The sequence below is a fragment of the Pipistrellus hanaki genome (genome assembly GCF_964339955.1).
Source record: "Pipistrellus hanaki genome assembly, chromosome: 14".
NCBI lineage: Eukaryota > Metazoa > Chordata > Mammalia > Chiroptera > Vespertilionidae > Pipistrellus > Pipistrellus hanaki.
Window position 1 is genome coordinate 32,901,821 of NC_140516.1, and position 15,901 is coordinate 32,917,721.

The 15,901-nt window shown below is 47.7% G+C and overlaps 1 protein-coding gene across 7 annotated transcripts in view; it reads right to left on the reverse strand.

Annotated features, from left to right (window-relative positions):
- CPEB3 (cytoplasmic polyadenylation element binding protein 3) overlaps positions 1-15,901 on the reverse strand; it is a 177,824-nt gene that overhangs the window by 38,267 nt on the left and 123,656 nt on the right. For all 7 annotated transcript variants that reach the window (XM_084904324.1, XM_084904321.1, XM_084904323.1 and 4 more), the window contains one exon: positions 5,116-5,234. In XM_084904324.1, coding sequence (XP_084760450.1) covers positions 5,116-5,234 — 119 coding nt within the window. The remainder of the gene's footprint in view (positions 1-5,115; positions 5,235-15,901) is intronic.

The window sequence follows — 15,901 nt, forward strand, 5'->3', positions numbered from 1 at the left end:
CTCAGAGGTGGTTTGAAGGAAGGCAGGCAAACTGTGTGGAAAGATGGCTGCATGTGGGCCGGCGATAGCTCGCACAGCAGGTACAGTTTGCTGTAGACTGTGCAGTGACCAGAGAAGGTTTTGGGAAACAGAAGGCATTTGAGAGGGGTCTTAAAATAAGGAAAAGAATTAGAAATCTGGACGGGAACAGAAATATCTTAGTTATTTGAATATGGGGTTTGGAAGGAAAGCAGAAAAACGATAAGTTTAGGGAGGGAGTAGGGGGGAATGTGAAGCCAGACTGGGAAGGTGTTACATCCCAGGCAAAAGGATCTGGACTGCTTCTGTAACTAAAGAGGAGGGATGGAAAGTGCTAGTGATCTCATTCATATATGAATGGGGGCAAGAGAGACCAGATGATAAGGCAGATTGGACAGAATTAAAAATTAAAGAATTAAGCCAGCCACTATTTCCAGCTTCCTTGCTCCCAACTTTTTTCTTTCTTTCTTTCTTTCAATTTTCGCTTTCAAGTTTTAAGTGGATGACCATGTTACCTGAGCAATGACCTAAAGAAATGACTTGACATAAGCACGCTGTCTGGTAAGACAGTTTTTCAATGCTAGACAGCAATTCAATCAGTCACCTTTCAGGATATTTATAATTGTGATTGTGCTAAAAAATTCAAGGAGAAGGAAGCAGGAAACGTCTCTGACGTGCCTTTCAAGGTGTTTACTATCCCCCATCCCTGGCCAAAGGGTGCTAGAAGGTAAGAAGCGTAAACCTCTCCTTCCTCGCCTCCTTTTCAAGGTTCCCCCTTTTCAGCCCCTATCCCTCCCTGATAGACCCTCCCAGGTTTCCTGCTCTATCAGACTGCTGTCTTGAACTTTCAGGTTCAATCTACTGATACTTTCAAAAAGCAGTGTCACCTTAACAGGAGGGACCAGGGTCACAGTGTCTGCCCGCCTCACCGGGAGCCTGGACAAGGACATAGCCGTCCTCTGGGTGTCCGGGGCATGGAGCTCTAGAACTCCTCTCGCTGGAGGAGGAAGAATGATATACCTAGGAATTTTGTCACAGTTCCTGCTCTTGCCGATTTGACTTTCCATTCTTTGGGCCTGAGGAGTCAAACAATCAGGCCACGAGCGGAGTTTCTTCTGTAACCTTTCAGGATCAGACCAGCTCACAGAGCGGGCTCAGTGGAGCCACTTAAGGAAAGGTACTTGCAGACCAAAAACAAGAACACTATGTACCTGAAATCCACTAATGGGGGATTCGTTTGAGTTAAAAATAAACATGAGCCGAAACCGGTTTGCTCAATGGATAGAGCGTCGGCTTGGGGACTGAAGGGACCCGGGTTCGATTCCGGTCAAGGGTATGTACCTTGGTTGCGGGTACATCCCCAGTAGGGGGTGTGCAAGAGGCAACTGATTGATGACTCTCTCTCATCGATGTTTCTAACTCTCTATCCCTCTCTCTTCCTCTCTGTACAAAATCAATAAAATATATAAAAACAAACAAACAAACAAACAAAAAAACACCATGATCTTAGAAGGTTTAAGTCAGAGGGAACCTGGCTATCAAGCTCCATACTAGGAAAAAAATCTTGATTAACCTAATCCACACATAGGGAACGGGGTCTGGTGCAGGAGGATGCGGGAGGAGGGGGTGAGGGTTGGGGAGGGAGGATAGGGGAAGGATGAAGGATAGAAAACCTGTGAGGTCATTTTGGAACATGTTATATTTCCAAGGAGAAGTCCAAGGAGGACTGGAGAGAACAGCAGAATGAGGGCCCTGGGATACTGAGAGGTAGCCAAGCTAAGAAGCAGAAAAAGCAGAAAGAGCCATAGCTCCGAGAGTTTGGCAAACGAGTTCCAAATGCTGACTTGACTCTGAGCTGCTGCCAAGGTCCTCGTTTACTCCCAAAGGTTCAGCCCAACTCTCACTTTCTGTGGGAGCATCCAAAGTGAGGGGGGGGTGTGTGTGTGTGGAAACCTGGGAGGGAAAGTGTGGCTAAACAAGGCCAGGAGGGAGAGGTGTAGGGCTGAGGCACAAGAAGACAAGGTTTCAAAAACGGAGCCTGAAGAGTTGGAACCCATAATGGGATCGAGCTCCTTCACACATTACAGGTGTATGGGGACTTTCATGTTTCCCAGCCTACATTTTATTCAGATTGTTTATGCTGGAAACTCTGAGTGTGCTTGGGTCAAAGAAATATGTGACCGGCAGCCACCATTCAGAATTCACTGAGCTCCAATAAACTGCTTCACTTGAGCTCAGAAAGTGAGAACTGCAATAAGGCAAAAATTGGTAGAAAACACAAACAAAGGAAAGTTAGTTTCTCCATAAACATTTCCAAAACAGATAATTACACTAATTATTTTCAGAAGTCCCTCGAGCCAAAGGTAACACGTGTTTGGAATGAGAACACTCAACAGTCATGGTGTTGCCTCCATACCACCTCCATCTGCAACCACCACTGCTCATTCCCTCTCAAGAGATGCCCAGTCTGGTGAGACTTGCCCAACAGGGGATATCCTCCTCCCACAGAGCCAGCGGTGAGCCATCCACGGTATACAAGGCCCATCAGCTCATCTCTAGTCTCCTCCCCTCAATCCAACTGCTTCTTAATCTACTAGGGAATAACTCTCTCAATGTGTATGTACCTCTACCTTTCTGCCTTTTTATCCTAATAAAAAGGTAATATGCAAACTGACTGTCCCTCCAACACACAAGATGGATGCCCCCATGTGGACACAAGATGGCCACCACAAGGTGACCTGCAGGGGAGGGCAGTTGGGGGAAACCAGGCCTGGAGGAAAGGGCAGTTAGGGGTTACCAGGCCTGCAGGGGAAAGCAGTTACGGGGGGACCAGGCCTGTAGGGGAGGACAGTTGGGGGACCCAGGCCTTCAGGGGAGGACAGTTGGGGGTGACTGGGCTGGCAGGAGGGGGCAGTTAGGAGTGACTGAGCCGGCAGGGGAGAGCAGTTGAGAGGGACAAGGCTTGCAGGGGAGGGCAGTTGGGGGCAACCAGGCCTGCAGGGAGGACAGTTATAGATGAGCAGGCTAGCAGAGGAGGGCAGTTAGGGGCAATTGGGCCAACAGGGGAGCCATCGATCAGATTGGCAGGGGGGCAGTTAGGGGGTGATCTGGCTGGCAAGCAGAAGCAGCTAGGGGCAATCAGGCAGGCAGGCAGGCGAGTGGTTGTGATCCAGCATCTTGGATTGTAAGAGGGATGTCCGATAGGATCAGGCCTAAACGGGCAGTCAGATATCCCTTGAGGGGTCCCAGATTGGAGAGGATGCAGGCTGGGCTGAGGGACACACACCCCGAGCATGAATTTCACGCACTGGGCCTCTAGTGTATATATAAATAAATATATTTCTAATCGCCTCCTAGAGTGTATGACCAGTCAGTCCCATCTCAGCCCTTTCTAGCTCACCCCATTCCCCTTCCACCGAGGTGAAGTGGCGGAGTTCTCTGGAGGTTGGCCATTACCTGTCAAACATCTGACCCTGACCAATTGGGTTCAGCCTTCCTCATCTCACACTATTCCAAAGAGACTAAGAAAAGTTAATTCAGCTTTCTTGCTTTTCACTCAGATGAAACCCTGCATGCTCCCATGGTAGTCAGTCGCCATGTCTCCCTCATAGCACCCTGCCTCTCCACACTTTTTAAATTCAGACCAAAGTTAAAGGTTCCCTACTCCTTTTCCCCACATACTGTTTCTTTATTCCTCTCCCCCTTATAATACTTTTTATAAGTATTATAAAAAAAATTTTAATGGCCCCAGAATTTGAAAATTACAGTGGCACTTCACATGTATTAAAATCCTGGCTTCTCCTTCTGCATCAATCATTCTATTATGCTCAGCATCTCCCTTCTTTACTCACCCCCTCTACTGCTTTACATACTGCAGTCTCCCTCTTAGAGGGGGCCAAGTCCCAGCATCATTCTTGTGCAACCAACTATAAACCCTGTCCTAGATGTCACCCCTCTTTCCAGCAGATGTCACCATGTAGATAAGCTCCATCCTCACGCTTCTGAGCAAAAGCTCTATGGTAGACTAACAGCACCATCCAGTTACACAAGTCCCTCCCCTCGCCAAATACTTTCACATTCCTTCTCCTCTCCTCGGAGCCTCTTGACCTCCCCTTATTCTTCCCATTGTACAGACCAGGAAACCAAGATTCAGCGAGGACTAGGTGATTTCATTCACAGCCAAGGAGATAGTTAAATGCTAGAGACAAGACTCTAACTTTTATGTCCAACCCCGACGTTCCCCCCATGCACATTTCTCAGGGTGCATCTAGTTGCCAAGCGAGCCCCCGTCTTCTGGTCTGTCTTACAGGGGATGCTGCAGGCCGGCCCCAACAAAGATCCAAGCCTTGGACCACATCGCCATTTGTACTCTACTCCTCTCTCCTAGCACCAAGTCTCCACACACACCTCACCCCTCCCGACTCCCCACAGATCCTTATTCTCCCATGTTAACTGAGTTCTTTTCTTCTGCTCAGAACAGAGGTTTGCCCCTTCTCCACTCACACCCACTCCGCCAGGAGAAAGGAAGCAGCCTTCCTCTCTCAGTAACCACACACTGTCCTAGGGTACATCTGTTGAACGGTTTGGGGTCCACATTCCCTGTCCTTCCCCTCCCCGGCCTGGTTCCAAGCTCTCCGCTGTGGAGTGTATGCTCCTGGCCCAGAGGCTCCATCTAGCCAGCTGTGGGCACTCAGCACAATGCCTTGCATTCAAAGGCACATAAACACGGACAATTATGATCTTAAAAAAATTACTCCTGTCCTTGATCTGAAATAATAATACCAACCAGCTGCCAAAACCATTAAGAGCATTATTTACTTCAATTAAAAGAGATTCTGAATAGGAATTAGCTTAAAAGAGCTGTAAAGTGAAAGACAAGGGCACATTTGTTTACGTGCGGTCCCCAAGGTATAAAACGGGATACTGAGTAATTTGTTATTAGCGTCCCATCCGCGGCAGCCCAGCTCCCCGGCACAGCAAGGTCACCCCGGGTGAGAGGGTGCCCGTTACCGGCACTCCCATGACAAGGAGGGGCTGTTGGCTAGTCCAGTGGCACACGTGCTCTAGAAAAGCAACAGCTGGCTGCACGCTACGTACCGGTTTATCCTTGATGGTGGGGCTGGACACGCACAGGTACAGCTTCCCGTCTTCCTCCAGGCAGGCCTCTATCAGAGCTTGCACTGAGCTCTCCTCCTGGAACAGCAGAAAGGCATAACCTTGGGGAGAACAAAAACAAAGGGCGTGGGGAGGAATCAGTACACTGAACTCAGAACACCAGTCACAACGTTATCTACTGCTTTACTTTGGCCAACTCTTACTAACATCTACGAACATGAAGGGGACACAGCGAAGTCACAGTTACCGAGACCCTCGCCTGCCAGGCATTGTATTTATTAGGTGCGCTAGACACACTTCCTTGCCTCGGCGTTGATACTAAGGGGGAAGAGCCAGGCACACAGTAACACATGTTGTATGATTCCATGTGCACGGGATGTCCATAAGAGGCAAATCTACAGAGACAAAAAATAGATTCGTGGTTGCCTAGGGCTGGGGGGCTGGAGGGGATCGGTACAGGGTTTCTTATTGGGATGGTGGAAGTTTAAAAAAAATTAATTGTAGTGATGGCATCTGTGAACATACTGAAAACCACTGAACTGTACATTTTAAATGGAGGCACTTTTAGGGTGTGTGAATTATATTCCAACAAAATGCGTCCAAAAACAAAAACCACACAATAGACTAGTGTGTTACTTGTGATGATGCTGTTTCTCCAAGGATACCCTCCTGTCTGGTGACGGAGCACACAATCTATAAACAGGACACTAACGGCAGGGTTTCCATGGACACAGCCAGCTTAGTTCAGTTCAGTTCAGTAAGATGCTAAGAACTTGACAGTGGGATACAATCGATAAATTATGATAAAACTGAGATAAACCAGAGTAGGTCTCTGCTGTCCAGAGACTTCTGTAGTAGAGGAAACAGACATCTAGACAATGAACCACGAGCTACCACACTGAGGGAGATGAGTGGAGACAGAGGTGCCGTGGGACCTCCAAGGAGGAAGGATCCTGACTTGGGAGAATCAGCAGACTTCAAAGAGGACAACAGATGCCCAAGGGGCCAACTCCGACACTTGCTGCCACACTGGCACTCCCGAATGACAGCTGAGCAAGGGCCCATCCTGAGCTAGTCTAAGCCCGAGCGTTCAACTGTTCAACCTCTCTCCAGCCCCTCTGGCTTGGCTAAGTCTCCCAGCTGTCGCTCCCACTCCCGGTCCTGCTATTGACCTCAAAGGAGACCATCCCCAACACGGTTCGCCCCTGGTGCGTTGCGTGCCAGGAAGATGGAAGCAGAGGAAGGGATACGAACCCTCGTATTCAGAAGATACTCATGCATCAAAGACGCTAATCAACGGGCCTAGAAGCAAAGCTCCCTGGAGCCCTGGGCAGCACGTAGCAACGTTGGCAGTGGATGGTGAATGACGGGTGCTCTTTTTTAAATCCCTTTTCCAAACGCCTCGTCTACTATCCAGAGCATCCAAGTAAACATAACAGGAAGAAGGCCAAGTGCTACCCGGCGCACCAAGAGTGACCACTGCGACAGGCAGAAGCCAGCTGACACGGGGAGACACCGAGCCCACAGGAGCGGGGGTGTGGACGCCGGAGGGAGGGAGGCTGCGGATGCGGTGGGCCCAGAGCTGTTTTCTGGGCTCTGCTCCCAGGCTAGCCGGCTCAGAGGATTCGGCTGGGGGCCAGGCAAGAAAAATGAAACCTCACGGCACAACTAGAAACGATCATACATCACTTCTTCATAGCGTTTCTCTTCCCGAAATAGTATCAGACGAGCACCAAGCCCCAGGGACTCTATTAAAAATTCAGTACTTTCACTTAATGTGAAAACACTAATTCCACTTGCCAGAGAGAATGTTAGAGGTGAGTGAGTTAGAAAATGCAAAAGTCACAAAGAGGAGGTTGGCAGGTGCTCTCCAACCTCATGCCTCACCGGGTTAAAAGTAATCTGCACAGAGGTCCTCAGGGGCCCGCTGGATAGCTTGTTCTTGGAAGAACCCTGTCTGTGTACACTGTGCACAGGCACATCCAAAAGGCCTGGGGTCCTGGCCAGTGTTTCTCAGTGGCTAGAGTATCGGCCTGCACACCAAAGGGTTGCGGGTTGGATTTCCGATCAAGGGCATGTACATTGGTTGCTGGTTCACTCCCCAGCCCCAGTCACGATGTGTGCAGGAGGCAACCAATTGATGTGTCTCTCATATTTTCTTTCTTTCTTTCTTCTTTCTTTCTTTCTTTCTTTCTTTCTTTCTTTCTTTCTTTCTTTCTTTCTTTCTCCCCCCCCCCCCCCCCGCTCTCTCTCTCTTACTCCACCCCCTTCCCTCTCTCTCTTCTACTCTCTTTGAAAAGCAATGGAAAAAAATATCCTCAGACGAGGATTTAAAAAAAATGGGCTGGAATGGGGCACACTCAGTGAGCTTGGGGTGGGGGGAGCGCCAGCTCCTTGCCTCTGGAAGGCCACCAGGCTGCCTGCACCTTTCCTGCCCATCACTGTCCACCCTCTACCATCTCCCACATCAAATCCTGCATTGGTTCCGACTTTAGCCGGGCATCCAACCAAAACAAAATACACCAGAAACAGCCCACGTTGCTCTTGAACACAGCTCTCTGATAGTTTCACCAACTAGAACACCTTCCGGTGGATACCTCTAGGTCAAGCAAACCAGCAGGACAAAGGAAACCAGAGGACTGAAACCAAAACAAAAACAGGAGGAAGACTCCTTCAAACACATTTCCCTCCTGATCTTCAGGAGTGTAAGGTCAAAGTAAACACAGTGGAAAAGAGATCCCTTCGAGAATAACAAGGTCAACGGGAGATAGAAACCGCATCAATGATTTACTAAGAGGCAAGTTCCACGGGACACTGTGAAAACAGCTCTGGACCAGGAGTCAGAGGCCTGGTTTGGGTCTAAGTCCGGCATTTCCTGTGTGTGGTAATAACAGCCAGTGGCTACCATCTAGTGAGCATGACTGTGCACTTCACCACCACACACACCCCCGAGGCAGGCACTCTTTCAAATGCTGATTTACAGAAACAACACCCGCAGAGTGATTAAGAGACCCATTCAAGGTCACCTAGTAACTGGCAAGACTACGAACTTGAACATTGACTTAAAATCTGTAAGTCTCAGCTCTTTTCTCTGTAAAAGGAAGAAAATACATGTCCTGATTATCTTATAGAAATGCAGGTTATGTGATAATATATGTAAGGATGCTTTGTAAACTAGGATATCATGCAAGTGTTAATTTTTCTTTTGCTGCACTTTCACTTATTTATGTGCTATGTACAATTAAGTTCAATTTTGTATATGTCACATTACAAAATTAGACTTCAAGTGAATGACATACACTTTCTACTTTGCATTTGCAAGCATTTGGTGAGTAAAGGGCAGTCACCTAGAGACTAAAGAAAAACGAAGTTTTTTGAATGGCAGGCTGAATATTACAGTAAACAAAGCGACTGAACATGTGCTTTCATATATCATTAGCCATTCCCAGCAGGAGAGAGAATGATCAGAGGTGGTATTAGTTGCCTACGTGAATGCATTTCTTTAAATAAAAGCCTATTACACCTATAAATCAAGTTCCTCAAACTGTCACTATGATGGAAGGTCCTCCTATTAGTTTGAAAGGTATGAAAAAATCTTGCCCAAAAATTCATAAACTCCCTCCCCTCTGAGCCAGAGAGTGATAACAGGATTATAAAACTCCCCACGTTTCAGGAGTGTGACCTTGTTCCCCAATGCCCGATGGGTATGTGGGGGGGAGGGGGGGGGAAGGGAAGGAGGGCTTTAGAGACATGGTGAGCGACAAGAGGCCCTCAACTCAGAGTCAGTCTGAGGGGGGCAGTGTGGGCACTGGGGGCAGCAGGAGGAACTCGGCACCGATGCCATCACGACCCTGGGCCGCAGGCAGAATAGATGGCAGAAGACTGCTCGCCTTCCCACTGGTGCCGAACGGGCTGGGAGGAAGGTAGAACAGCGAGGGATTTTTGGACAAGCCTGGACCGACCAAGGCACTGCCCTGGGGTAAAGGGGCGGTATGGGGGACTCTAAATTAGAAAAATTCCATTTTACTCGGCCATGTTTTTGAAGGGAAAATTTAATTAAAAGATCTTTTTCTCTTAATACCTGGGAACACAGTAGGTAAAACAACCTTCAAAATGCTCTTGGTTACCTTTCAAAAACAAAGCGTCGAGAGCACTAACACACATAATTTCGTGTGTTATAAGTTTTATATGGATCCCTAGTACAAATAACAATCACCATGAACTTCACCAGCACCAGATACTGGCCAGGCCCTTTGCTAATAAATACTGCACATCCGTTACTCTTCTCCCCCTCCTCACAGTAATTCTATAAGGTAAATACAGTTGTCATTGTTGCCATTTTACTACTATAGATGGGATACTGAAACTCCAAGTGTTAAGGGACAGAGATTAAACTCTAAAAATTAAACTCAGGTTTAACATCTAGGTCAGCTTTCAAAGCTCTCATTCTTTAGCCATTAACTTACACTGTCTCACCTAAAAACACTAAGGTAAATTTTCACTATCACCAGAGAATAAGGACTTGCCAATTTATTATTTACTGTCACTTTGTAACAGTGACCATTTAACTATCACAAGAGTGACAGCAGCCCTAACCGTTTTGGCTCAGTGGATAGAGCGTTGGCCTGTGGACTCAAGGGTCTCAGGTTCAATTTTGGTCAAGGGCATGTACCTTGGTTGCGGGCACATCCCAAGTAGGGGATATGCAGGAGGCAGCTGATTGATGTTTCTCTCTCATTTATATTTCTAACTCTCCCTCTCCCTTCCTTTCTGTAAAAAAATCAATAAAGTATATGTTTGTTTTTTTAAAAAAATGATAATAAACAATTTAAGCAAATGATAATAAACAATTGTTTTAGTAAGAAGCAAGAAGTGGTCACCTGTGCTTATGTCCTAAAATTTAAGGCCTATGTAGATATAGTTTCTCTAAAGCCCATAAAAACTCTATTGAGAAGACTTGAAATGATGCATTTCAAAATAGCCAGGAGAAGTTTAGATTTAGTTTTATTTAGGTCAATCAAATGTTCTTATTTAGTAAAGATGCTTATTGGTTTGAATATTTAGAAGGAAGGCTCTTGGGGGATTTAGAGAGCAGGTATCACTGAATTAAATTGGATTTTAGTGAAATGAATATCGCCATAACAGTAATAACCAACTTCAGCAAGAATTGGCAATGTATCCTAAAACCCCGGGGTGAATCTGGGCAGCGGATACAGGATGCTCATATAATCCGAAGGCATCACTTCATAGGGAGGTATGGCAAAGGGAGAAAAAGGTGCTTTCACAATGGAGGAATCTGACAGATAACACCTTAACCAAATGATCAAACTCAACATCAGCAACCGCAGGGCATCTGACACCACTGCACAGTCCCATACTGTGTGTCTCGGTGTAGAACATCGCCTGTGCAGTCTTCATGCTAACAGGGTTTCACCTGAATCTCATCAGGAAGGAACAATCAGAAACTTCCAAATTAAGTGGTATTCTATAAAACATCTTGCATGGACCCTTCAAATGATACAAAAGACAGAAGGCCTGGGAAACTGTCTAAAGGAGAGTAAAGAGATATGATAACTAAATACAAGGCTAGACTTTGACTGGATTTTGGATTTTTTTTTTTTTTTTTTTTTTAAACAGCTCTAATAAATATTACTGGAACAATCTGGATATTTCTTGGAGACATGCTATTGCATTTAGGAGAGGTCTTGATATCTACAACTTACTCTCAGAAGATTCATAAAAAAATATACATGTATAGCTCAACTGGCATGGGTCAGTGCTTGAGCATCGAGCTATGAACCAAGAGGTCACAGTTTGATTCTGGTGAGGGCACATGCCCAGGTTGTGGGCTTGATCCCCACTGGGGGGCGTGCAGGAGGCAGCCAATCAATGATTCTCTCTCATCGTTGATATTTCTATCTCTTTCTCCCTCTCTCCTCCTTTCTAAAACCAACCAAGATATTTTTAAAAATATATACATGTATAAATACTCATACAAATAGGAAAAAAAAAAAAGAGAGAGAGAGAGAGAGAGAAAGTAAATGTAGCAAAATGCTAACAACTGGTGAAGCTAGAGGATGGCTACATGGGTCTTCATTAGACCATTCTTATAATTTTTGTCATAGGCTTGAAGTTTTTAAAATAAAGATTTGGGGCGGGGGGGGGGGGGGAGAAAAAATCATGTGGACTTAATGAAGAAGAGGGTAATACACTCTCCTATTCTCCAAAGAGGTGTGCGGCCCTTTGAAATCGTTCTTAAAGGCAACTAACTTGCTCTTAGTGATTTATATGTTTCAATACCGACAGCAATAGGAAAACTATTCCAGCTCGTAGCTGTGCCCTGACTTGCGGCTGCCTTCGGAGAGCGGTGGCTGATCAAGCAACGGCCGGCCTCTGATGAAGGGAGCTCAGCCCCGGGAGGAGGGTCCCCGGTCTGAACAGAGAGGGGAACCCTCCTCACACAGAGTCCAGGCTCCCTGCTTTCCCGTGACCTTCCTCAGGAGACACGAAGGGCATCTGCCCAGCCAGAGCAGCCTGAGTTCAGACTTTTTTTTTTTTTTTGCACAGGAAGTCTGTTCCAAACATTCTCTCTGACCTTGGCTTCTAGGTCAGAAGATTTACCTGGTTTGCCTCAGGAGCCTTTGTCTTTGGATTCAATCCAAGGGCACCAAAAATGTTTAGGAGGTACAGGGCATGATGCTAGGCACTGGAGCTACGAAGACGAAGAAGCTGAGGAAGAGCCCTGCCCTAGAAAAACTCAGCCTGTCAATAAATAACTAACAGACAACATGGAAAGTGCTGCGCCGGGGGCATGTCCTACGGGGCACCGCCGGGGAGAGACAGACGGGGCAGCGGCATCCAAACGCCACGGGCGGGCGGTCAGAGAGCAAAGGCCGCTCTGAGCCGGAGGAGAACTGCTTCTCCAGGAAGGAAGGGCACGCCAAGGTCAGGGAAGAGCACAGGCCCAGGCACTGAGAGGTGGAAGGGCTGGTTCGTTTGGAAAACAGTGGGTAGAGTTCAGTAGTTAGAACACAGGGCTTGGGGCAGCGGGTGGGAGAGAGAACGCTGCTCACCAACCCCCTGCCTGCTGCCTGGAGAATACAGCCGGTCTCCGAACTGGATTCCTCCTTCATTTTCCTCTTGGAAGAGAACATCTCTCTCTAGGACGCTCTGAACACTCACCACGTGTCCTGGGCACTGCAGGGGGGATACTGACAGCAAGTCCTTGTTCTCAAGGAATGTAAAAGCTAGTGCAAGGAGGTCAGATAGGATAAGCACAGAAAGAGCTCTAATCTAGCAACAACTCGTGAAGGGCCCAAAGAAGCTTTTTAAAACAAACAAACAAAAAACCAAAAAAAACCCACATTTCACTGTTTTCCCAAATGAACTGAACTTCACAGGAAGAAGACGGGCTTTCCCAGGATCGTGGCTAGAAAAATCAGGAAAGACTTTCTGCAGGTGGTGGCGCAGAAGCCAGACCTTAATGGAATGACACGGGTGAGAAAAGGATGAAGCACATCCCAACGGAGGGAATCGGCCTGAGCTGCGGGTGCGGAGCTGGTTCTGTGGGCACTGTCCATGTCCACGGATTCCTCAGCATCCCCTTGCATTCAGAACCAAAGGCGTTTCTCTGACTATTCTCACTCCAGGGGGCTGAGGCTCACACATTTTGGTTCTTGCCTGCTTTGTGTGACACTAAACACTGTTGCTTTGTGGGCTAGGTGCGTGGCAGGCAGGGGTGGGGGGAGGGAAGGGAGGAGTGAACCAGCAAATAAATCTGATGGGTAGCCTCGCCTCAGAGTTGAAATTGGAAATGTACTTCCTGTGTTCTCGGTAAAGTCCTGCAGTCCAGGGCAGTGACCTGGGGGCAGTCTGGCTTAAAGTCAGCTCTTTTTATGTAACCACACGGTCCCCATAAAAAGAGGTCTTTGTGAAACCTGCCCATCTGTCCGTTCTAGTCATAGTCAGTTCTAACAAGCACCTGACGGAGAAAACTGAGACCAGACCTACAGGTGTGGGAGGGGACCGGTCGAACCAGCTGGGCAGCTTTATGATGACTGAGCATTACATTTTCATCAGGGTGAAGGACGCTCATATTATTCCGCACCTATTAAGCCTAAGTACTGCGTTGGTGCATGGGTGTCTGTGTCTCGCATAAGCCTTTTAATATCTCAAGCAGTATTACCCCTGAGGAGCATTAACTAAGATGAGTCAACTGAGGTTCAGAGATTAAGCCACTGGCTCAATGTCCTGTAGGCAGTAGCCACTGGTTCCCACATCTGAGTCCACAAATAGCCAGTTCTTGCCCCACTGCTTGTTCTCTCCCTCTCTCAGCACGAGACAACTGGCAAATTCTACGTTTTAACCCAGCGAATGCTTCCCTACAGATGACAGTTTAGTCTGGCCTTGTCTATTGCCTGAACTTGGACAATCTAATTTCTCCTCTCCCTTGCACTTGACCACTCCTCTGAGTTCTTAAGGCTGTCGGTGGGTTTTCTTTGTGCCACTACTTCCCCTTCTCAAGGCTAAGGTTGATTATTTATTTATTGACCTCAGAGAGAGAGAAAGGGGAAGAGAGAGAAAGAGAAACATCAACTCGTTGTTCCACCCATTTGTGCATTCATCAGCCAACTCTTGCATGTGCCCTGACCAAGAATCGCAACCTTGGGCTATCAGAATGACACCCCAACCAACTGAGCTACTCGGTCAGGGCTATCCATTATATTGTGAAGGACAACCCAAAGCTTTGTTCTCAGCTTTCAAAATTTTTCACCAGGTCCTCTCAGGCGGCTTCCCATATCAAAATTTCAAATGACATTTCCTCTCTTGGGCTCACTTGCTCATAGCTTAGCCCTTCTCCAATGACTGCCAGCAGGTCCTGTCCTGAGCTACGCACTCTTCTAACACAACCTCTCTGCCTCAGCCTGCCGAATTTGGGGATTGAGCCCACAACCCGGGCATGTGCCCTGACCGGAATCGAACCACGACCTCCTGGTTCATAGGTGGATGCCCAACCACTGAGCCATGCCATCCAGGCCAAAGACTAACTTTCTTTTTTTTTTTAAATATATATTTTCACTGATTTCAGAGAAGAAGAGAGAGGGAGAGAGACACAGAAACATGAGAGTGACTCACAGATCAGCTGCTTCCTGCACGCCCCCAATTGGGGATCGAGCCAGCAACCCAGGCCTGTGCCCCCAACTTAGAATGGAACCTGTGACTCTTCAGTCCACAGGTCAAGGCCCATCCCCTGAGCCAGACCAGCTAGGGCAAGACTAACTGTTATAGTTCATGTTCAGATAAGTGTTTAATAAAACAACGTAAAACTGGGGGCATGCTCAAGTTTTTAAAAGCACCAGAGGATGCCGCTCCACCTGTCAAAATAGCACAAGACTAACAGCCCACTCCTGCTGCTCTGCAGTGCAGCTTCCGTGTTTCTATGAGAAAATCCTTCCCAGGAGTAAAACTTCCATCGGCCAAATATTAAAATATAGGCTTGACCAAGGCGTGTGAGTACTGCAAGCCAGACCTGCCTTAAAAAAAAAAAAAAAAAAAAAAAAAGTTGGAGGACAAAGTATTACTCAAAAGCTTTAGACCCTGCAAAAGGTTAAGGACAAGCCCAAAGGCCTTAGCTTCCCAATTTGATTGGTTTATGGAACTTAAAAGAAGGCGGAAACGGTTGGAATCTGGGCCTAAAACAACACTGACTTATTTCCATTCAAGTTATGCTATTGGGGGAGGGGGGAGAATGTGAAGTTTGAAAACTTGCCTTTCCAAAGCCGGCGTGAGACAAACCGGAGGGAAGAGACACAGATGCCTCACGGCGGCCTATTTCTGTCCGTTTGCAGCGGAGCCTCTTTTCTGGCGTGGCCTGGTTTATGGCAGCCTCACAAACCACGCTGGTGCTTAGTATAAACTTCCACAACTGCATGACCTTGCTCACAAGGACCAGTGGTCCACCGGCCTGCCCAGTGCGGAGGGAGGGAGAGACAGGATCGCCAGTACAGACAGGCCCTCGGCAGTGCACTCACTCAGGGGGGTGGGGGCCCTCAGAGCGCGAGGCATGTGTCCCTCTCACATAACTCGCGTGCCTGTTACTGCTCCTGCTCACCTGGACCTCGTGCCCAGGGGCTGCCAGGGCTGAAGCTGGCCGCCCGAGTGGGCTGCGGAGGACAGCTTCCGCCATGCCGCTGCCAGCATCGCCGACGCCTCGACAGAGTCAGAGCCAGTCTCCTGTCCAACATCTGCCGCTGGCTGCTGCCCTTGCCTCTGCCCCAGATGTCTCTGCCAGCAGTGGTGGTGCAGCTGTGCTTACTGCCCAGGAGATGCCAGCTCTCTCCTTGGCCCTGGCTCTCCCTCCCCCCGAGAGGTGAGACTAATGGCAGGAGCAGCTGCTTAGTACAGGACCAGGGGCAGAAGGCTCAGAGAAGGCAGACATTTTTGTTTGTAGTTCCAGGGACAGCACCTTTGGATTATGGGCTATTCTCCGAGGAGGCAGTGAAGGAGGTGATGCAAAACCCTATCTGTCATCGTAAAAGCTTGTCATGCCCAACTTATTTTCCCATCGCCTCATGCCTAAGGAAGCAGAACTACACAGTTTTGTTTTTTAAATCAGCAAAGATTCTAAGGCTAATTCTAATCTAATTAGAATGGCCTATGTCATAGCTAGGTGCTAAAAGATGAACTGGGTCAATCAGATTCCCTCTCTCTGGAATTAGACTAGAAATATAAAAACGATTTGCCCGCAAACAGAGATGATGTCAAAGAA